The sequence below is a fragment of the Anastrepha ludens genome, chromosome 2 (genome assembly GCF_028408465.1).
Source record: "Anastrepha ludens isolate Willacy chromosome 2, idAnaLude1.1, whole genome shotgun sequence".
NCBI classification, from domain to species: Eukaryota; Metazoa; Arthropoda; class Insecta; order Diptera; family Tephritidae; genus Anastrepha; species Anastrepha ludens.
In genome coordinates, this window is record NC_071498.1 from 156,634,953 (window position 1) to 156,659,745 (window position 24,793).

At 35.4% G+C, this 24,793-nt stretch overlaps 1 protein-coding gene across 1 annotated transcript; it reads left to right on the forward strand.

Annotated features, from left to right (window-relative positions):
* The first annotated feature begins 1,776 nt into the window (after positions 1-1,776).
* Positions 1,777-24,115, forward strand: LOC128855666 (putative uncharacterized protein DDB_G0292292). Its single transcript, XM_054090756.1, has 2 exons — positions 1,777-2,212; positions 20,273-24,115. The coding sequence occupies exons 1-2, from the start codon at positions 2,205-2,207 to the stop codon at positions 20,901-20,903; spliced, it is 639 nt and encodes a 212-aa protein (XP_053946731.1). The 5' UTR covers positions 1,777-2,204; the 3' UTR covers positions 20,904-24,115.
* The last annotated feature ends 678 nt before the right edge of the window (positions 24,116-24,793 follow it).

A 24,793-nucleotide genomic window follows, 5' to 3' on the forward strand; every position in this document is an offset into this window, starting at 1 on the left:
TGTTAATAGAAATGTTGGCTCTGTTGCTGGGAATTGCTTGATATTACTGCAACTTAAACGAGGTTTTAATTGCAGTTTCTTAATGAAAATATGAAAGGGCAAATTAATGATTGATTTATGAAAAAAAAAATTGAAGTTTCTGAATGAAATAGCATGAGTTTATTAAAGGCGAGCTCAAAGCCTTAGAACAAATTTTCTTAAAAGCAATTTTGTTGCAAAAATTTCTTGATTAAAAATTCCAAACATTTATATGTATTTTTTGTAAAATCTTTCAGTTATTTAATTAATATCAGGTTTTATTTTAAAAGCGTAAACATTTTTTTAGCAATTTTGAGTAAAGTGAGGCTGATTGTATACAATTTGGAATAGCTTTTGAGGTAAACAAGCCTTCTGATTGCCTCTTACGTAAGAATGTCTCAATAAAAACAAGTAAAACTTGGCTAACCGTTTCTTTTTTTGATGTAAAATTAGTTCACACCTCTCAATAAAAATAAAAAATCCATAAAAAGCCGCTTAGGAAATGCTCAAGAAGATTTTGTGTGCTGAGTTTTCTTAAAATACTCAACAGGTGCTAAGAAATAAATCCATTTTTTCTTCCTTTTTCAAGTTTTAATGGAGAGTTTATACAAAAAAAAAACATTTTTTTATGTTTTGTATGGAAAAATATTTTTTGTAAAATTAAAAAAATATTTGTTTGGTCTAAAGTTTATAAATCAACCGTTGATTCGATGATTTGTTTGGTACTTACAAGACTTCGGGTAATTTGGGGACTTAAAAACTTTTTCTTTTTACAAAAAAAAAAAAAAAATTTTAACAAAAAAATAATTTTTGTACAAAAAACTAAATGTTCTTTTAATTAAATTTTATGCAATCACCCTTTGGCTTAAACATTGTTTTTGGCAGGACACAGTTTTTGCTATTATTTTTAGTACTTAAAATCTTTATTTTCTTACAAAAAATAATGTTTCTAAAGTTTTAAAATTTTCTATAAACATAAAAAAAAATATTTTTCCTACTTAAAATAAAACAAATATTTTTTTGATCTAAAATTATTAAAAAAAAAAAATTATAAAAAAGTATGAACAAATGCGTTTTTATTAAGAAAAAACTACAAATTTAATTTTTGAAAAAAAAAGTATTGTTTTTATTTAATATTTTGGCAAAAAAGGTTCAATGAAATTAACGAAAAAAATGTAATAAAAAACAAAATATACGTTCAGAGTTTTACCAAACTATTTTATCTAAATTTTATGCAATCACCCTTTGGCTTAAGCGATGTTTTTGGCAAAACATAGGTTTTGCGGGTATTTATGGTACTTCAAAAACTTAATCGTTGTACAAAAAATAATTTTTCTGATAAAAACTTTTCTATATACATAAAAAAAATATATTAGTTTTCCTAATAAAAGTAAAACAAATATTTTTTTGATCTAAAATTTATAAATAAAATAAAAAATAATGAAAAATATGAAATGTGTTTTTCTTATTTAAGAAACAAATCAAAAATTTAATTTTTGCATGTTTTTATATTTAATATTTTGGCGAAAAAATACAATGAAATTAACGAAAAACAATATACTTAAAAAACAAAAGTTATGTTCAAAGTTTTACTAAACTAATCGAATTTCTTAATATAAATAACGCCCATTTTCAGCTCTTATATTTCAATCTCTCTTATGTATATTACATATTTTCTCTTCGGCAATTTTCGTGACACCCTGTATAATATTTTCAACTATGTCTCATTTTAATTTTGATACATTTGAGGAAGCAGTTCAAGTTCTTTACTTGCCGGAAAATCATTTCATTTTCGCACTGCTGCTGTGTGTGGCTTTGGCTGTGTGTTTATCTGTTTCGATTGCTCCAGTTCTGCGTAGATAATATGTTCGAGAAAATTTTCGACTAATGAGCAAATTGTTTGGAAATGAAGTGATTAATAAAAAAATGCCTATTAAGTGAAAAACAATTCAATGTTGTTAAGTGTTGCCAGTTTTTTTATTACTTATTTACAATAAAAGTGCGTTTATTTACATTGGATTTGTTAAAATTATTTTTGTGAAATATTTCAGATGTAAATGAGATAATTTTGAGTCCTAACAAAAATTGAAAAAAAGAATATCCAAAAAAATCTAAAATAATTCCAATAAAAGTGTATTTGTTTGCATATTCTTTAAATGAGCTGTGAACAAATATTTTAGCTGTGCATGCGAAAGTAAGTGGAATGCTCTAAATAAATTTTATGCTTGTAAATATATAGTATTTTTAATCAAAAGGCATAGATCTGGGAAGTAGCAAGAACTGCAGCCGTTAAATTGGCACAAACTCACGAGTTTACACATACTTATGTATGTACGCATACCCTGTAGGGAAATCAAGTGCTACTGAACTGGTGCTTATGTAATGAATTTAGGTCCATGAATTGAGCCATACAAAAAGAGGGTGACTTTCCATACCACGATATGTTAGGAGGTATTTCGCGATGCATCTCTAACTTTCGATAGTTTGTAATTGACACTCAATTCGATAAATGAGATCGAGTGCGCGCCTCTTAAATAAGTTCCAAAATTATGTTGAGTTCCACAAAGTACGAGTCGATCTTTGAAAAACAGGGTTATATTCTAGCCAGTGTTGCCACATTAAACATTTTTTTCTATTGTAACAAACTGCCTACCAAAATATATTAAAGTTGAGGCTAATTTAAAATGCTTTGAAGTACACAAAGCATTCAATCTTTCTACTGACAATCGATTTTGGTACTTATAATGTTAGGTTAGGTTGAATTGCTGTCATAAGACACACTTAGCCCTAAAACCCGCACGGTGACACCACTGGAGCTCATCCTTTACCTCCTGAGCCTTCTCTGAACCATGTTTTTAATGGTTTTATTGAATTTTGCTCTTCAATGCTGTCAAGGAAGGTGATTTCGAGCAGGGAAATCTTTTTTCTGTATACATCAATGCATGTACACAGGAGGAGTTCTACGGTTTCCCCTTCTTCAATATCACGACAGCTTCGACAAAAGTCATTATGTGGTACCCCCAGTCTATTTCAATGCCATCCGCTTATACAAGGAATTGTTAGTACCCTTATTGAATTTCTCATATCCTGTCGCTAAGATTCAGTAGCGATTTTGTGCGGACGTGGTTCCATTCTGGTCAAGTTTGCCTGCTGGGTACTTATTAAAAATACTTTAATCTATGCATAAAAATACACAGCTGATTGTCATATCGTAATTTTTTCTTTATCGTTAGTGAAAATTAAAATTCGAAATATGTAATTCAGAGAAAAGTGTATACCCCACATCAAAAACTAAAATCTTAGTTAACATAAAAAATATTGCACTGAGTGAAAATCCATAGAGGTTCTGATGCAGAAACATGTCTGCTACGAGTATCTGACGACTTCGGAGCAAAACCTGTACTATGTTTACATATAAAAGTTTTTAAAATAACTTTTTTTCTTAAAAACTATAGAAAAGTAAACAATGTGTTTCAATTTATTACAAAAATAATACAAAATAAAGTTCAATCCTAACACGTTTTGAAGACGTGCTCATTTATTCATCTGTCTTTTTCAATAAAAAAATTGCAATAAAATCCAGTGCTAATCTATTCACAGACTTTTTCAAATCCAATTTTGTGTGTGCAGATGATGCTCCTCATTTTGACTTTTCATCTGATATTAATTCTATGCTAGATTTTGGGTCAATGTCCATTTCAGTTGATGATATATCTTTTACTATATTCAAATTAAAACGTTCCGCTAAGGTAGATCCTTTTGTTAAATGCTGCCATGCGCTAATTGTACCTCTATAAATGCTGTTCAACATCTCACTTCGCAGTGGTGAGTTTATCCATGCCTGAAAGTTGCTCCGGCAACTCCTATTTACAAATGTGGAAAAAAGATTGACTTATGCAATCGAAACTCTAATCTTTCTAAGTTTTTCGAATGCATAGTTAAAGATGACATTTATTTCTCCGTTAAAAGCTTAATTTGCTCTAACCAACATGGTTTTCTCACGGGGCGTTCACACTTTCGCGCCTTACAGTTTTTACTGAATATTGTATTTCAGCGTTTTTTTCCGAATATGAAGTCGGCTGCATCTATGCATACTTCTCCAAAGCATTCGATAAAGTCGCTCATAAACTAGCTTGCTTGGCTTTCACTCCATCTTTTTGCAATTGCATAAGCCGGATTTAAGCAATAGGTGGTGTGTTGTCTCTATTGATGGCGCGCCATCTGAACTCTTACATTCATTTTCTGGCGTCCCACACGACAGTATTCTATGTCCGCTCCCTTTTGTATTATTCGTTAATGACATTAGTTCTTGCTTTTCATGTGTTCAGTTTCTGTTATACGTTGGAGACTTGAAAATTTATTACTTAGCAAATTCTGCAGGTAATATGTAGAGTCAACCTAAAATTATAAAGCTTTATTCATTGTGCTCCAGATCTCATCTTTGCTTAAATATTGAAAAATGCTTTTGATGCCACTTACTCAAATTTGCGTTTTATTGTTGAAAGCTCCTATAGTATTGCTAGCCATGTCCTGTAGACTGTTCATCAAATTAATTTTGATACGAAATTAACCTTAAGTAATCATATTAACTTTATCATTTCAAAATCGTACGCGATGTTTGGTTCCGTTCGGCGGAATAGCTCGAAGATCTCTGACCAATACACATCAAAATTGCACCTCTTCTGTACATTCATACCTTGAGCATACCAGTATGGCCTTGGTTGCCTTATCATCAATTCTCAATCAATAAGATAGATAGAAAATTCAAAAGGTTTTTCTTTCTTAATTATGCTTTGCGGTAGTTACGATTTACTGAACCTCTTCCATAATATAATACTCGTTTACTACTTTTAAATCTCAAATTTCTACAAAGTAGAGTAGTAGCTCTGTTTGAAGGGATGTTTTCGCTCTTAGTTTAAGTTTGATGAGAATTTGTTAACAGGGAGTTCAGGAGATTAAAATGGTTTGGAAAAAATTGCTCACTAAATTTTACGATCTCACATTACATAAAATAAATAAATAATTGACACGTACACTTCTGTTAAGTGTTAGGTCGAGTTCTTCCTCCTATTTGTGGCGTGCGTCTGGATTTTGTGCTACAATTGAAGGGATCTACAGTTTGAAGCCGAGACCGAGTGGTAGGAGGAGTTTTTTCAGTTACATCAGTTTGTGTTAAGTATATAATTTGAAGTAGATATTGCGATTTTGAGCAAGAAAGTGAATCTTTAACCCACAGTGCAAAAAAAAAAGGAAATTGTGATGAGGTAAAAAAAATACTTTATGACGTGACCACAGAGATTGAAAACAAATTTTTGTCATTAATTTAGTAGAGCTCATTTACAGTGTTATCAGCAGGAATTAAATTAAATTACTTAACTTCAATTAGATCCACCTACCGAATTCCTTCTAATTTAACAACCAAAAATATAGAGATGCGGAATTCCTTTTATTTAATAAATTTAATTTTACAACCACATAAAAAGTTGTAATATTCCTATTATATCCTGGGCTCTACAATAACATAACAGTACATTTAAAGCGTTTCGCTGAATATTATTCACTTTTTTCTTGCGCTATATAGGCAGACTCTTCTAGTGTACGAGTATGAACCATTCATAAGGCTTAGGAAGAATTCAAAGTATGTACATAAATGCATCAGCAGCTTTCAGCCCGACTCGAACCAACTTGTAGTCCTCGGTAATAGCAATAAGCTCGTATTTTTGTGCTTTGAAAGTGAGAGATTTCCCGATCGTGACATGGGCAGCGAAGTGGCGTACAATTACTGAAATTCTAGTAATTCTCACCTACCTCTAGTATGCCTCTACTTTAAATTTTTCCTGCAGGGCTCAACCAAATTAATGTGCGTTTGCTTACGTGCAACTGCGTGGGTCAAGTATACGATGGATATTTTTGTACAATATGTCCAACACATTTATACACAGCCGTGTGTGTGTGCGTGTGATATGAATCGCTTAAATGCTTGCATACTTAAAAATATTTTTGTGCCAACATCTTAACGAAATGAAGGCAACTGAAATGGTTAGTCACGCATTGCCTATAAAACTCACAAATTAATTTGTTTAATCGAGAATATGCATACATTCAAGTCATAAACGCACATACCATCGCTTCACCTGTAAAGGTATTAACCACTTTTGGCGCACCCTTCTTCGAAGTGCGTCTAAGTGGAGAGTTTTGTTGACGCTGGCGTCGACTACCTCCGCAAAAGTCCACTACAATGGGGCTAATGAACTTGCCAATTCGTGGTTGCTGAATTTTGTTTTGAATTCCTCTGTTGTTGTTGTTCGCTTGTGCCAATTACTGGCGCATCAGCGCATATTTTTGAGTGCGTAGTTTTTTGCGAGGGCGGGTGTGTATGCTTTTGTTGAAAAAAAAAAACAATTTTTTCTGTTGGCTATTCAAAATTTACGCACATTGGCTGCATAATGTGATTAGTGTAGATGCTTATTAAGTTGTCAAGCAGCAGCGCTTCATAGAAAGAGGCGTTTTGCTGCTGCGCAAATGACGATGCTTACAATTATGAGCACAAATTAGGAATACTTAAGAGAAAATCGAAGCTAAAAGTGACAAAAAATTCCAATAAATTAATAAAAAGATACCTACCAGATAATTACCCGCCATGATGGGCTCTTAGCGTTAATTAAAAACCAGTAACGTTCGTTACTATTCGTTAATTTTATTTTTTTTATTTTGACATTCGTTAATGAACTTGAAGCTCTTTTGGGTGCAATAAATCAGCAGATGCACACGCGTGGCTACATATGCATATATGTGTGTATGTGTAATAAAGTGTGTGTGGTTCGTAGTTTTGCACATTTTATAAAATGCGCAATTAGTAAAATACAGTTTTTTTTTAAATTACTTCTTTTAATATTTAATTGTTTTCTAATATTTAATTCTTCCTTTAATATTTAATTCTTCTTTTAATTTTTTATTCTTATTTTAATAATTAATTTTATATCTTTCGTGTCACAGTGACAAATTGTAAGGTCCATCAACCAATATTTAATAGCTGCCACTTCTTTTTTTCTCTCTTGGTAATTAACTTTTAATTTCAGCGAATTTCTGAGCTAATGACAATTAATTGCATTTATCGTAGAGACTTTAAAGAAAATTTATAGCTGGCGAGAATTTGTCATATAAATGACATCAATGCTTGTTTTGGTTTTGGTTACATGTGGCTCATATGGTGGAGCTTAAAAACCGTTCATTTCAAAATCACACACATACACCGAATTGTGTATATGTAAATGCGGATTATAGATGCAATTATGCAATTAAAGATGAGTTAAAATTTGGCAATATTTTTAACTGCTCAAGGCTAACCATTGCATAGCCGATGACATCGCGATAATTACGCGAAATAAAAAAAAAAAACTGGCGGAACTTTTTCTCAACAACGAGAAAAGTGCTGAAACCGTAGGACTCAAAATAAATGCAGAAAAACCAAGTATCTGAAGATTTCACGCAAGGTGTAGAGAAGACAGCTAGAAGATATGGTAATTGGCACTCACCGCTGCGAAGGACTAAAATCGTTTAAGTATCTGGGCGTCAGCATACAAAACGACAATAACACATACGACACAATACAAAGCAGGAATGCGGCAGGAAATAGATGACATTTCGCTCATACTATTTATTATTATTATTATTATTATTACTGATTGTCTATTTGTAGCCTACTCGAACAGTTTTAGGCTATTAATTAAACTGCGGTAGGCTTAATTTCTACCAGGAGGTTTGGATATATAACCCCATTTCCTAGGTAATTTAGTCTGCGTCGTACCACTGCTGGACAGTCGCATAGAACGTGCTCTGCTATTTCTTGTGCCTCTTTGCAGAGTCTACAGGAATCGTTTTCTATCGCACCTATCTTTTTCATATGATAATTAAGTTTACAGTGTCCTGTTAGTAGTTCAGTGTAAAGTTTTATGTCCTTTCTGCTTAGGTTAAGGATTACTTCTGCGTTTATCTGTTCTGGATCTATGAGTCTTTTCGATTGCCGCATACCCGATTGGGGTCTCCAGTAATCGATTAGGCCTCCTTGTTTCTGCTCACGCACAAAGGCACTTTTAAAGCTGTTATTTACCCCGCATAAAGGTTAAGGACCTATGAAGGGAGTGTTTGCCCTCTTTTTCGCTAAAGTGTCCGCATTTTCATTCCCTTCGTGCCTCTCATGTCCCGGAACTCACATCAAGGTGACAAAGTTTCCTCATGTTAGGGTGTTGAGGATTTTAAAACATTCCCAGACCAACATTGATTGGAATGAGAATCTATCCAGCTATTTTAGAGCTGCTTGACTCTCCGAGGAAATGATTATATTGGCACCGCGTGTGGCTCTCCGTAGACATTCTCTGGCACACAGCTCTAAAATCTAAACTCCACCGGCCAGTTCCTCCATACGGCTGTGAATGCTCCACAATGAAGGGTCCAGTTGTTGACGAGGTCGGGCCGAACCTGGGCGACGCGGTTTTTCAGCCGAAGGAGTACTTCTTTGTAAAATGCCGCGTTTACAGTGCTTCCTGGAGGTACAAACTCCTTGTGGACGATGCCTCGAGAGTCGAAAAAGATGATCAGCATGGTTTTGACCTTGGATTTCGACATGCGCGGCATAAATGGCCTTATTTATAGATGTTTTCCCTACAGTTTCAAGTACCTCTAATCTCTATGGCCCACCCTAACATATACATATCCAATTATTATTACTATTTAATCCAAACGACTTTATATCTTAATTTTTAATTACAGTTTTTTCATCTTCGACTTTTTAGAACCACCCTAATATGTACATAGATATTGCAATATATGCAAAATAATAGCCCCCAATTGTTTTAAGCGGCCTAAATGGCCTTATTTGTAGGTGTTTTCCGTACAGTTTCAAATACCTCTAATCTCTGTGGACCACCCTAATGAATACTTCAATATATATATAATATATATCCAATCATTATTATTATTTAATCGAAACGACCTTATTTCTGATTTTTTACTTACAATTTTTTGTTCTTCGACTTTTTTCGAACCACCCTAATAGATATAGATATTGCAATATATGCAAAATAATAGCCCCCAATTGTTTTAAGCGGTCTAAATGGCCTTATTTGTAGGTGTTTCCCTTACAGTTTCAAGTACCTCTATTATCTGTAGACCACCCTAATGGGTGGTTCAATACATATATATATTTATGTATATCCAATTATTATCATTATTTAATCCAAACGACCTCATTTTTTTCATATTTACTTACAGTTTTTTGTTCTTCGACTTTTTTCGAACAACCCTAATATATATATTAAATATTGCAATATTTGCCAAATATTAGTCTCCCACATGCTTAAAGCGGCATAAATGGCCTTATTTGTAGGTGTTTTGCTTACACTTTCAAGTACCTCTAATCTCTGTGGACCACCCTAATGGATACTTCAACATATACTACACATATCCAATTATTATTATTATTTGATCCAAACGACCTTATTTCTTAATTTTTACTTACAATGGTTTATTCTTCGACTTTTTCGAACCACCCTAATGGGTACTACTCTGAATATATATAAATTTATTAATATTCCACAATTCGAACTATCTTAATGAACTTATTACTACTACGATTTTTTTACTTACTATATACTTCACATTTTTGTGGACCACCCTAACAGTTGTAGATATTGCGATATATGTAAAATACATTCCCCACATATTATAAAAGGTCTAAGTGGCCTTCTTTGTAAGTTTTTTCAGTTATAACAAAAAGCATTTGTGACCTTAAAACTAGAAAAATAGGAATTTGTATGGGAAGGTAAGCTTAGGTTCTAAGTTTCCTGACGAAATATTGTAAAATACGCCTGCAATTGCCTACATTTTCAGATTTAAAGGTTTTACTTCAATTCAATAGTTGTTAAAAGGCCAATAGAAGGTATTTAAAATAGAGATATGAGTCCATTTCTAACAGCTTATTTGCCGTCTTTCGTGTTTCACTCATACATACACACACAAAAATATCAGAAATGCTTAAAGAGAATGTCATTTCATAACGAACCATATTTTTATTATGATTTCTGTGCTGAAAAATGACAGACGTGGTGTTGCTTAGCGGCTATAAAAATTATGTTAAGCAATTTACAACAAAAACCGAGCGAAACAAGTAACAACATAAAATTGTCAATATGTTACATTGTCACCAGTAGTAGTAGCATTGGTAATAAGTAGTCGTTATGCAGCCTGTCTTTTACAAAATACGCCAATCATTCCAGTCAACACCAAGTACGAGTATATCAATCAAAGCACCGCGACTAGTCTTGACCAATAAATGAAACCGGATTGTGCTTACAAGGCTGAATATTTTTACCTGTAAACGAGTATACTATTATATAAATATGTATGTGTGTGTATGGTTGTGCACTGGTAAACATACCTGTTTAAATATTTATTTCGCATTGCCAATATCTGCTATTCGCACAAAGAAATTCTATTTAAAAGCTGTACTGCGCAATGATCAGTGATAATTAGCTGAGAATGATGCGCTTTGATGGCTCTCCGCCTGTTGGCGTTAGAGGTAGACTCTACTTGTACGAGTGTTTATGATGAAAATACCCACTTGTTTGTTATGATTGCGCGCATTTGTGTCATTTGCGGGAATGTCAATAGAAAATACTGTGGTGGTGGTACATTTAAGGGGGTAGTATGGTTAATTCGGTGTAAAACAAGCATATTTTTCGAAATTTTTTTTGTCGACACAGTTGATTTATTCAAAATTTTAAAATTACTTCATTATAAAGTCATATTTAAAGAATATTGTGTGAAATTTTCATTGATTTTTATGAAGAAATGAGTTGGTGGCAGCGAATCTTCGCGGACGTCTCATAAAAAAGTTTTATTGCGGTGTCCCTCAGAACTCATTACTGGATCAACTAAAATCAAAAAACCAAATTGATTTCATCAGCTAATAAAGTTTCGCAGGTAACAACGTCGAGTTTTTTTTTTTTTTAAATTTTGTCATATTTTAAAACAACAAAGTTTTCAAGTTTTTTTTATGAAAAATCGGTGTTTTGACTTCAAAGCGCTTTAAAAAATTAAAAAAAAAAAAAAAAAAAAAAAATTCGACGTTGTTACCTGCGAAACTTTATTAGCTGATGAAATCAATTTGGTTTTTTGATTTTAGTTGATCCAGTAATGAGTTCTGAGGGACACCGCAATAAAACTTTTTTATGAGACGTCCGCGAAGATTCGCTGCCACCAACTCATTTCTTCATAAAAATCAATGAAAATTTCACACAATATTCTTTAAATATGACTTTATAATGAAGTAATTTTAAAATTTTGAATAAATCAACTGTGTCGACAAAAAAAATTTCGAAAAGTATGCTTGTTTTACACCGAATTAACCATACTACCCCCTTAAAGTAGTAGCAAATACAAAAAATTAGATGAGGTAAGAAGATGACTTTTATTTAATAAAAAGGAATTTTTACTTCAGCTGATATTAAGTATCAACCCTTAAGGCATGCCAATTTTCAGAATTTTACTGATCCCGAGATTTTATTTTGTAATTCTGAAGTTTCGGGACTGTCTCAAAGTTAAGAGGTTTTTGATTTTGTTGAAACTTAATGTTAAGAAAAATATTCTGAGAAAATAATTTTTTACAGAGCTTAAAAGACGAGTTTGGGTAATTTTGAAATTAGCTGTTATTGATATCGATGTTGCAATTGTTCTTGTTGTTGTTGCCAATGTTGTCATATCTGTTGTAGTTGTTGTTGTTGCGTTATTGTGGTCATTTTTGTTGTTTTTGTTGGCGCTGCTATCGTTGTATTTGTCATTGCTGTTGTTGTTATATCTGTAGTAGCTCACTAAACCCTACTTAGAGCGTTCAGCGTAGATCAGCCATCGTTACAGATATCATCTTAGCCTAGGAAACGAGTTATTTCGGCGGAGTGAGACCAGAGAGAGAAAAGTGTAAGATGAGTAGGTTTAGCCGAGCATGTGAAAAAAGTAGTTAGTATCTTGCGACGTACCTTCAAATTTTGAAGCTCATTCTGAATAATTAGGGGTTCAACCTACTACAGCATCCAGAACGTAGTTAAGCCAGGGTAACGCAATTGCCTCACAAGGCAGCAAAAGCTCTTCATTTGCAAAAGCTGATGATTGCTGCCCGATGATGACATTCGGGTAGGAAAAGTTTGTAAAAGTGATGAATATCGTTCAATTTCTGTCTGCATTTCGTCGGGGCCAGTGGTTATTTAATGTACAGGGTTGCCCATATTCGACGGACCCATCTGGCAACCCTGTATCTTTTGACAGAGACGTCAGATCGCTTAATGGCATACCGCGTCGGAAGCGTCAGTCCAAGCAGAATTTTACCATCAAACAGTACACGCCACGCGAGCGCTCCCAAATTGTTGAAATTTACATTCAACAAAAGAAGTCAAAAGAAGAAGAAGAAGAACAAAATCATCATGTCCGATGAGGCTCATTTCTAATTGAATTGGACGGTAAACAAGCAAAATTGCCGAATTTACGCCACTGAAAATTCTCACGAAATTCAAGAGGTACCTCTTTACGACGAAAAAGTCACTGTTCGGTGCGGCGTTAGTGCCAAAACGATTATTGGGCCGTTTTTCTTCGAAAATGAAGATGGACAAGCTGTTATCGCGTTATGATAACCACTTTCGTGATGCCAACTATTCGTCGAAAGCGTATGAGGCAGCTCTGGTTTCAACAAGACGGCGCTCCACCACACAGCTCGCACCACAATCGATTGTTTGAAGAAATTGTTTCCTCGTCGTTTGATGTCGAAAAATGGTGATTTTGACTGGCCACCGCGTTCGCCCGATTTAACGCCACCTGACTTCTTCTTGTGGGGATATTTAAAATCAAAGGTTTATATTAATAAGCCAAAGACCATAGAAGAGCTCAAGAACAACATCCGCGAGGAAATAGCCGCTATTCCAACCGAAATGTGAGCTAAAACTATGGCAAATGCTGCAAAACGGGCACAATACGCCATACAGGCTCAAGGCGACCATTTGAGAGATATCATATTCAAAAAGTGATGTTAACAAATCAACAAATCGCTTCGGGTTCGTCCAGAGTGCCCTTTTTCTTTCTGCTGCCTTCCACGAACGTCTGTAGTTCAGCGTTACATCCAGCAGCTCAGCCATTTTTGATACTCCAGCTTTGACTTCGTTGGTAGTGTTTTTTTTTGACGTCTGAACGTCCACTGCATAGATTTTATCATCAGCTTACATTGGGAGATCGCATCTTCCTCCATCTTCCTCATGTTTTTTATTACCTCGAGCCGAGGAGACACTTCAATAGCGTCGATTGACGCGCTCTCTTTTGTGGGGATCGTTTCTGTCTTGCCATTCGCTGGAGCGAAGAGTGTTGGTTGGCGTATACTGCGCTGATTGTAGTCTTCCAATGGCGGTATTGGAGGCATCCTTCATCTGGATGCTGATGTTACTGTGCTCGTTGCCGTTTGCGGGACTATCAGGTTTGACATTTTTGAACGCAGTGCAGGCTGGTCCGCCTCCAGCTGCATTAAGGATTGGTGCATTATTTGCCGGAGGGGATTTTAGCTACTTTTTCTGAAGGCTGCTCTTGGATCGACGTTGTGATGTCGACCATCTGTGATTCCTTCATCTGTTCTTTGCTCGGTGGTTTGTTTTCTATTTTGGGTATTCATAATAAATTCTTTTGAGTCCCGACTTCAGACCGCTATCCTTACACGATAGTGCAGTTTCCCTAAGTGTCCCCATGGTTATCTATGCGAGCAGAGAGGCTATGCGAGGGGTGACTCTACGCTTCATGTGGAATAGAGTTCAGAGCCAGGACAGGAACTAGTCAGGATTTCTCAACTGAGCCTGCTCCACCAACTCAATGGTGACGTGTAAGGAACGTATCCGGAGGCTTGCCAGAGTTTTAACGGGACGGAGGCGATTAGTCTATTAGCCTATTAGCCATTTCGTTGAGGTGTAAGCCTCCTCTACTGAGGTGTTAGAATACTACTTTCACCAGCCCATAGACTTCCTAATCTAAAACTATTTTCCAGTATACCCTAATCACGATCTTACTGGTCTCGATCTTGATGAGCTTTACAGCCCTGCCGCTAGAAGAATTCGGGGTATATGAGGCCTTTCGAGCAGAGCCCCTTCCTCTCCTGCCGGATTTTAGTCGCCTCTTACAACAGGCATGTCTTACCGCGGATATATTCTTTCCCCCCACGCGCTCGGGGTAAGCTACGATCGCACGACTTGAATCGGCTAATCCCGGAATTTTACGAATTCAAAAAATTCGGGTTCCCGAAATATCGGTGCTCGAGGATTGACATATCTACTACACTGAAATAAATTTTTGTGTAGTAGAACTGTCAAAGTTTTTGGCAAGCAGTCAATTCTGCCCAAAAGGCGGGCATCCTTTATCTTCGCGTAAATTCCGACTTAGATCGGTCTTCGTTGAACGGACAACTAACAGATGGATCAGGGAACTCAAGCGCTGGGTGGTCAGGCCTAGGTGCAATCTAAATCACTAATCACCGTTGACTGTTTCCCATTCGTGGAGTCGCATCTTTGGATGGGGACTCATGACAAGCGAATGGATTACGTTTGTCGCATCTCAAGTTCTGGGACGGAGACGAATGGAATAGTAAACTAAATAAGCTCTGCCAAAAATGCGACATCTGCATTTCCTAGCAGACTTTGATCCCAAGAAAGACATTTGGAAACTCCAGCGTTGCTTAAAAGAAACTCATTATACGGCGTATTACGAGGGGTGCTTGTTTCCACATGATTTTAACAACTGAGACTATTCATTTTGGTGCTAACGTTCTAATTTTGATAGTGAACTGTTTACGTCCGACAAGCGGATAGTTCGCACCACTTAATTCCATGTGTTAGTTAAATTTAGAAAGTAAGAGCTTCAGTGATCGCCTATGCACTGTCTCCATGTCAGCGAAATCAGTTGTTTTCGGCAAATTCCTACTGTTCAAATTGGGCAGCAAAGAAAGATTGCCACTTTTTATTGCATTTGCCTCTTAAATTCGCCAACAAAATTTCCAAAAATAGTGATCTCATCAGCTGCGCCAATTTCTAATTTTCTCATTATTAATTTTCTTCAAACAAAGCACTTCTTTTGATTTAATTTATTTTCCCATACTTACATAACTTGCGACTGAAGAGAGATGAAAAAGTTATGCATTTCTTTTTTGTGAGTGTAAGTGGGTGTTTTTGTGCGCATTTCCTTTGTAAAAGTGTCATATGTATGTATGTGTGCGTACACCTTTTATAATTATTTAAATGGCAGTATTATTTGATACAGAATTAATTTATTCCTTCACCGCTCTTTGCTGTAAGATAATAATACCAGCAGAAAAGAAAAGGGGGTAAACAAAAAATATTTCGTAAGCGCTAAAAGCATTTATTTGAAGAAGCGACAATATAATGAAAGTTGAATTAGCATTTTAACGATAGCGCTGGCTAATGAACGCTTCGAGAGACAACAGAATAATAGGGCGCTACAGCGTTAAGGAACGTTTACGCATGCGATAAGCTGGCAAATATTTACATACATACACACATACATACATACATATGAAGGCATGTGGGTGCGGTGCGATTACGACGCTGCTGATTGTGTTGTTTGTGCTGATACTTTGGGATTTGTGAAAGCCGCCAGGTGTACTTAGTACGGAGTATAAACACATAAAGGTCTTAAACATGAAGCAGTTACATATATGCGTGTTTATTTAGAAGTAAAAGAAGGGGTTGCCATTTACATGTAAGCAAAAGTTTTTTTTGCGAAATATTTTATATTACAGCGATCCCATTAAATGATTCAAGTATTTGGGGCATGATCTTAAATATTTCTGAAAATTGATTTATTTGTATTATTTCATTGTAATAAGAAAAAAACTGGAAAAATAGTTGAAAAAAAAATTTATTTATAATTTTGAAATTTATTCAATGTTGAAAATTTTGATATGTAAATTTATGAATTTATTTTTTATTATAATATTTTTATTTTTGCTTTAAAAAACTGTTTTATTAACAATATTTTTTAACTTTTTTTAAAGAGATCTCTTTGGTCTTTCATGAAAGTAATCCCCCTTGAGTTTTTTCTTGTTCTTGTTTCGCTAATGACAAAAAATGTTCTTACAGTATTTTGAAAAGTTTGTAGGCTTGAGTTTGAAATTTATTCAACGTTGAATATTTTGGCAAATCCTTTTTTAAGTTTTGTATATACATTAGGGCGGGTCGATTTAAAAGTCGCTCATTGCTCTGGGAAAATTGTATTCTAGGGATCAAAATAAGAAACTTTGCCGAAGGAACCATACCTCTAAAACGAATTCTGGGTCGAACGAAAAATCGCACTTTAAGTGCTCCAATTAAGTCCAAATGTATGACCGACCCCCACTAACTTTGGACGGTCGATCCACCCATGCCAGTGGCACACCCTTGGAGCTCCCCTGGGGGGTGCCCCATACAATCATTTCAAAATATCACCATTTTTGGCCTTTACATGAGAAAAGAAACCAAAAAGTTCGACCCAAATTGGGGGACATCGGAATTCGTTTTAGAGGTATGGTTCCTTCGGCAAAGTTTCTTATTTTGATCCCTAGAATATAATTTTCACAGAGCAATGGGCGATTTTTTTGCCTCGCCACAAATCGACCCGGCCTAATATACATTTTTCAAAATTTGTATGAATTTATTTTTCAAATATGTATAATTTTTTTATTTTTCTTTAACCCTAACCTCCCAATTTTAAAAAGTTACACAGACCGTAAAGTGAGATACCGAAGCTCATATAGAGAAAAGTGCTGAAAAACATAATTTTGGTAATTTATTTTATATTAACAGATGAAGTAACGAATTCCCAAACGTTTCCAATCATATTTATTTAATTTTTTTTTTTAATTTTTAAATACATAGCTTTAAACATATTTTGTTTATGAAGTAATTAAGGACAAATTATTCATTACAATTTTCACAAATTTTCGTAGTTGTAGAATGCTGGTTACCGATATTTTTTTTGCATTTGTTACACATTTTTTTCTGCATTTTAGATATTTTCGTCGGAAAAAGATGACAGCGCTTTCGTTTCAAGGTGGCAGAAGTACTGAGTTGCGAATCAACAGATGGTGGTAATACTGTTTTTATGGCTGCTTGTGTTTCTGTTCGCATATATTTGGCAGACTGTCTTTTCTGCATTTGTGACTCCAACAGGCTTTCTCCTAATTCCCGCAAAAGCCGATATCTTTTGTTTTTCTTTTTGTCGTGCCACTCAGGATGAGTTTTTATCCAAAATAATGTAGGAAGCAATACCTGCAGCATCAATTAAATTCATAAAAAAAGCAAGAGACCATCTATTGCACTTGCGCTTGATCACATATTCGCGAATTAGTTGATCAAATGTGTCTACGCCCCCTTTGGTTTTATTATAAAATTTATTGATCTCTGAATTTTTTTTTCCTTTTTCTTCAAAGACGTTATCCTCATGATGCATAGTTGACTTCCAAATAACTGATTTTCTTGCTTTGGGAACATGAGGAGCAATCGTTATATGTTTTTGAAACCCAACGATTGTTGAGTTAATCTCTCCTCGGGACTTGACTACCACGTTCCACAATTTTCTTAATTTTGAGTACACTGCAGATCCTTCTTCATTCGTATACCTTATAATTTCATTACAACCTTCATCGTTTATGAAGAGTTTGGAGCAATCAAGTACGTCTGATAAAGTTGCACCTGTATGAGGTAAAACAACTGCATCAACCTTTCCTTTGAGGATATTCGTTGATCTAATTTTAGATGAAGGTGGTGGAGACTTGTTCCAAATAGTAGAATCCTTACCAACGTGGCTTCATTGTCTTCCATTTTCGTTTTCATCCGAAATCTCATCTTCTTCTTCATATGCTTCAGTCATCTAGTCCGCTTCGGAATCATTATAATCATCTTCATTGTGGCCACTGACTTCACCATCAGACTCATCTTCCGCTTCCCAATGTTCCAAAATATCCTCCAACTCTAAATCATTCAACCGTTTTTTAGCCATCGTAAAATAAATTTTTTTTCCACAGTTATATAATAATGTATTTAAACAATTGAGAAATAACAGACTACAAGTATACACGTGAGCATAATCAGCAAAACTATAAAGAATTTGAATATGTATATTTCTTCATCTGTTCAAAAATACAGTGCCAACTGCTACTTTTTGCATTCAATGGATTCAAATTTTGCAACAGTTCAAAAATGCAGTGCCTCTATAACTTTCTTCATTTTACGAATTCAAATTTTCATGTTATTTAAAAATGATAGGCCCACTATGCGAAGAGTTAGAGAGAAGAGTAGGGTTAAAAAAAATATTTATGGATCAATATTTTTGGGAAATTTGTGAAGAAAGCTTGAAATATATAAAAAAAATTCAAATTTATTTAATATTGCAAATTTTGATATATCTGTTTTTAATATTTATGTATACTACTGTGGGCAAAAAGTAATGTGAGTTTATTTATTCTTGTAAATCAATTTCATCCCATCCCCTTCAAAATAATCCTCTCTCGATGAAATACACTTATGCCAACGATTTTTGCAATCCCCGAATCATGCCAAATAGTCCATTTCCGGTATAGTCATCATCACCTTCTTCGATTCAGCTTTTATCTCCTCAATCGACTCGAAACGCGTTCCCCGGAGTGGTCTCTTGAGTTTTTGGAATGGCCAGAAGTCCCACGGAGCCAAATCAGGCGAATACGGTGGTTGCGGAACGATATGCGTGGAATATTTGCCGAAATGGTCACGAAGAACGAGTGCAGTGTGAGACGGTGTATTATCGTGATGCAAAACCGAGAGTTGTTGGCCCATAATTCTGGTCTTTTTAGACGAATTACTTCACGTAAACGATGCATAACGCTCAAATAATATTCCTTATTAACAGTTTGGCCAGGTGGAAGGAATTCATAGTGCACCACACCACTAAATCGAAAAAACTGTTATTTTTGAACGACTTTGACGTGCTCTTTTCGGTCTGGCCTCGCCTTTAGCACGATATTCGCTTGATTGGTCGGTTGTTTCAGGGTCGTAAGCATAAATTCAAGTCTCATCTCCCGTAATGATGCATTTGAGCTTGTCCTGATAGTCTGAAGGCATTGTTTCACACACATCAACGGGACGACTTTTTTCCAAGAAATTGAGAGTTTTCGGTACCAAACGAGATTTGACTTTTCGTAGGCCCAAATGGTCTTTCAAAATGGTTTTCACAGATCCTTCTGATATTCCGATCATATCAGTGAGGTCTTTAACAGTCAACCGACGATTTTTAAGCACTAACTCCTTCACTTTATTGACGTGTTGGTCATCTGTTGACGTCGATGGTCGTCCGGAGCGCTCCAAGTCATCAACACGTTCTCGACCCTCTTTGAAGTCTTTGTACCACTTATAAACATTTTTCTGTGACATGGTCGAATCACCAAATGCCTTCAGCAAAATGCTAAACGTTTCCGCAGCCGAAATTTCATTCCGCAAACAAAATTTGATGGCACTTCTCTGCTCAATCAAATCAGACATTGTAAAAATCGAAAAATACACTCTTGGTCGTTTGGTAAACACAAGCGTAAATATATTACTGATAATTACATTCACATGAAAGTTGGCCCAGATGTTAGTAACAGTGCTGCCAACTTATGAAAAAAAAACTAGAGCGAAATTTTAATCCCGCGAAGTTTGACAAATAAATTCACCTTACTTTTTGCCCACAGTAGTATATATATATATATTTTTTTTTTATGAATTTTATTACAATATATATTATAAATATTTTTTTTTTTTTTTCACTTTCAAAACAATTATTTTATTGTTCAAAAAATATTTTTTTTATTGAAAATATTTTTTTTTATTGAAACTATTTTTTTTTATTGAAAATATTTTTTTTATTGAAAATATTTTTTTTTTATTGAAAATACTTTTTTTGTCAGTAAACCTATGGTTCTTAAACGGATATTCAACGCACTGACTTCTAAATAAACTGGTGCTATCGTCTAGTACAAAAGCAGTCTATAATGTAGATTGTGGAGAAAAGGCTCATGGACTCCCAGTAGCTTAGTAAATTGTTTTCTTCTTCACACAAATTTCAGAACTATAATTATTTAACAAAAACTTAATACTCCCCATAATTTCTAAGAAATATTTATTTGCTGCAACTTTAAAACTTTCCCCTCTTATTTTCTGCATATTTCCAGAATTTTGTCTATCACCGATCTGCCACCTTTGCCAAAAAGTCTCAGCGGTATTAATAAAATGCTTGGCTCCGATTCTGGTTTGATCAGCGATGATGCTGATGCCAATATGGAACACCAAACCAACAATGATATAGACGATATGGTAGAATACCAAAAAGGAGATAATAATAATAATAACAACAATAATAGCAACATCACTGCCAACAACAACAATAACAATAATATTGGCAAAAGTGGTTTTGACGTAGCGAAATTGTTAGAAAGCAATGAAATGGAATTGAACAACACAACTGGCAAGTCAAAGACATCGAATGCCACAACAACAACAACAGCAACAACATATGCAGCCGAAACAACCGCAACATCATCGTCGACAACAACAACAACGACAGCGGCATCGAAGATGGCAACAACGGCAGCAACGCCCGCGAAATCAGCCGTCACATCGAATGCCGCTGGCGCTGGCGGTGCGGTGGCGAGCGTGACAGGAAGCACACTGGATACGCAATTAGCCATTTTAAGAAAAGAAATGGTAAGTGTAAGGCTAATGCCTTTTTGTTGTTTATCGTGGTTTTTATGGTGGTTAGAGACACACTGCGGGAATGTAAAATTACTCCGCATAACTATTTGAGTTTGAATGAAAAGGTAATCGTGTGTTTTTTGTTGTTGTTCTTTTTTTGTACGTACGAGTACATACTCGTATGAGCAATACGTTTGCTGAAGATTTTGTGAAATTATGGACAAATGTGCGGAAGAAGGCCGGAAGCTAAACTGCTTCAATGTCCTATGGTTTATATGGGCATATAATGTGAAATTTATTGAATCCTACGCGTGCGCCAAGCGGAAGTTCTGGTTGCTAGCAAAGCATGGAGTTGAAGTCTCAGCTAACTCAAAGAGTGAAGAGAAAAGAGGAGGGAAACAAATTAAGTCCTATTTCCTACGAAATAACAAATCAAAAGCTAGTAGTAGATCTGCTGGAGGTGCAAAGCGTACTCTTGAGTCAGTGACTCTTGAGCCAAGTATAATAAATAAATCAACTCTTGAAATATACTAGAAGAATATCAAGTCATGCAATGTTAGCATTTTGCATTTATTTCAATTCGATTAGACATAAAAAATTTATGAGCATTTTTCAATGAAATTTTCATTGGAAAGAGTAAATCCTTCAACTAAACGAGCAATAAAATTTAAATAATGATTTCCACGCTAATTTTGCAGTAAGTAGCCCATTCTGTCAACTAAATGATGTGCCTTGGTGCCTTTATTCCATTTATTTTATTTTATATAATATTTATATTTATTTCATTCTTTGAATGAAGAAAACCCATATTGTCTGCTGAAAGAATTTTACTTGCAAACTCCGCAACTTTTTATGAACAACAGGAAAGGAATTTTTTGCACTTTATTAAATTTCTCAAGTTAAGCAATCTCCCATAGTATCACAGAATAATAGAAGAAAGTCCAAAAACTGGAATTATTTCTTATTTACCATAAGAGAAAAATTTCTTTAGAAAAGCACAAAAAAAAAAAAAAAAAAAAATCCACCAGCTCCAAATGTAAAACTTCAACATTAATTGACAGAAATTAATTTTCTTCTCACATCTTAAAAACCTTTCTAGCCAATATCCATTTCTTTCTTGGCTATGCTTGGCTATGTTTTTTGTTTTTTTTTTCTTCGAAAGAGGCGACAGCGCACAGCACCCACAAAAGAATTGTCAGTCTGCAGTAATATAGCCAAGAGAAAAAAACAAAACGAGCAAACATTCGTGTACGTGTGTTGAGATTTTTATTTCAAATTAAGTTAACTAAAAGTTTTTCGGCACACAGACACCCACAACTATGCATACGTGTACGTGCATGCAGGTTTTTATGTGCGCTGAAGAAAGTCAACAAAGCGACACTAGTCGTGTGTATGAATACGGAAAAGAAGGCGAAGACGAGGAAGAAGAAGTGAAAAAGACCAACTTGTAGAAAAAAATAATTGAAAAAAATCGAAAACTAAAAACAGAATGGTTTACTTTCAGTCTGCATTCGAAAAAATGCAACTGATGGAGTGTCTGCCAAACTGACGGATGGTCGTTTTTTAGTTAATTTTATTTATCTTTGCACACTTATTTATTTTTTATTCTCATGTACTTGTATTTTTAATACAAACTCTATGTAGTTATGCGAAAACATTTCGTTTTCCTTTTAAATATTGTTGCAAGTAATAGCAGTTGTTGTTATTATTCGTTGGTGCTATGGCAACGGGGTAAAAATTTAAATAGCGCTATTTAAGGATTAGTTGCGAACTGGTTTCAAACTACTGACAAACCCTTTTGTCACATAGCGTATCAACGTAAAAAGTAAGGTGAATTTGGTTGTAAAATGAAAAATCTTTATTTATTATTGTAAATCAATTTCATCCCCTTCAAACTAATCCCCTCTCGATGAAATACACTTATGCCAACGATTTTTCAAATCCCCGAAACATGCCAAATAGTCTATTTCCGGTATAGCCATCAGCACCTTCTTCGATTCAGCTTTTATCTCCTCAATCCACTCGAAACGCGTTCCCCGGAGTGGTCTCTTGAGTTTTGGGAATAGCCAGAAGTCACACGGAGCCAAATCAGGCGAATACGGTGGTTGCGGAACGATATGCGTGGAATTTTTGGCGAAATGGTCACGAAAAACGAGTGCAGTGGGAGACGGTCGATTATCGTGATGCATAAACCAAGAATTGTTGGCCCATAATTCTGGTCTTTTGAGACGAATTGCTTCACGTAAACGACGCATAACGCTCAAATAATATTCCTTATTAACAGTTTGGCCAGGTGGAAGGAATTCATAGAGCACCACACCACGAAAATCGAAAAAAACTGTCATCATGACCTTTATTTTTGAACGACTTTGACGTGCTCTTTTCGGTCTGGCCTCGCTTTTAGCACGATATTCGCTTGATTGGTCGGTTGTTTCAGGGTCGTAAACATAAATCCAAGTCTCATCTCCCGTAATGATGCATTTGAGCTTGTCCTGATAGTCTGAAAGCATTGTTTCACACACATCAACGCGACGACTTTTTTCCAAGAAATTGAGAGTTTTCGGTACCAAACGAGATTTGACTTTTCGTAGGCCCAAATGGTCTTTCAAAATGGTTTTCACAGATCCTTCTGATATTCCGATCATATCAGTGAGGTCTTTAACAGTCAACCGACGATTTTTGAGCACTAACTCCTTCACTTTATTGACGTGTTGGTCATCTGTTCACGTCGATGGTCGTCCGGAGCGCTCCAAGTCATCAACACGTTCTCGACCCTCTTTGAAGTCTTTGTACCACTTATAAACATTTTTCTGTGACATGGTCGAATCACCAAATGCCTTATGCATGCTAAACGTTTCCGCAGCCGAAATTTCATTCCGCAAACAAAATTTGATGGCACTTCTCTGCTCAATCAAATCAGACATTGTAAAAATCGAAAAACGCACTCTTGGTCGTTTGGTAAACACAAGCGTAAATATATTACTGATAATGGCATTCAGATGAAAGGTGGCCCAGATGTTATTAACAGTGCTGCCAACTCATGAAAAAAATAACTAGAGCGAAATTTTAATCCCGCGAAGTTTGACAAATAAATTCACCTTACTTTTTGCCGACAAGTAATTGGCTTCAGCTCTCGCCGGTGCCTCTAACTTCCCTGTAGACTGCTCGCCTCCAAGTTTCTCCTGGTCCACCAAGCTTTCTGCCCTATGTTCCACCTAGGTACGACAGGAAAATATATAATATATACATATACCGGGCCTGCGACCAGAATTCGCAGTGCCTTTCGGCTATCCATTTTTCGTCTTTGCGTAGATTATGACCAATACATCTCCATTTATGGCGTTTGATGAGCACTTCGACTGACTCTATTTGCAACTTTTTTTAGCAAATCAGTCGCCGGCATAATCGAAATGTTGAAGTTTGCTAAATATATCTCATCTTAAGTCGTTTTTCCGATATGGAAGTAAGGCCGCATAAACAACAGGTGATAGGATACATCCTTAGCGTACGCCGCTTCAATTCATCACGCGATCGCTAGCATTTTCTATGTTTCCCGTATTAATGATATCACTTTATCAGGCACATTTCTTCATCGTAAAACCGCCCAGATAAAAGCATGCTTTTCACTATCAAAAACTTTCGTAAAATCAATAAATACCACATGTAAGTCTGTGTTATATTTCCGACTCTGCTCAATGATGATTCGTAACGAAACACCTGGGCTGAAAAGTTCCGGGCCTAACAAAGAACACATGTTTTTTGTTTGCTCAAAATTAGCTTTGTTTGCAATCATTCTAGCACCACTCTTACATTTCAATACCTCTTTTGTAGAACGATTTATCTTTTGCCTCAAAGTAGGCCTCAGTTTCGGCGATAAGCTCTTCAGTCGACGAAATTTCTTACCAGCGAGCATTTTTTTTAGATCTGCGAACAGCCAGTAGTCGCTAGGAGCCAAGTATGGCGAATGCATTGGGCATGGGAGCAATTCGTTGTCCAATTCA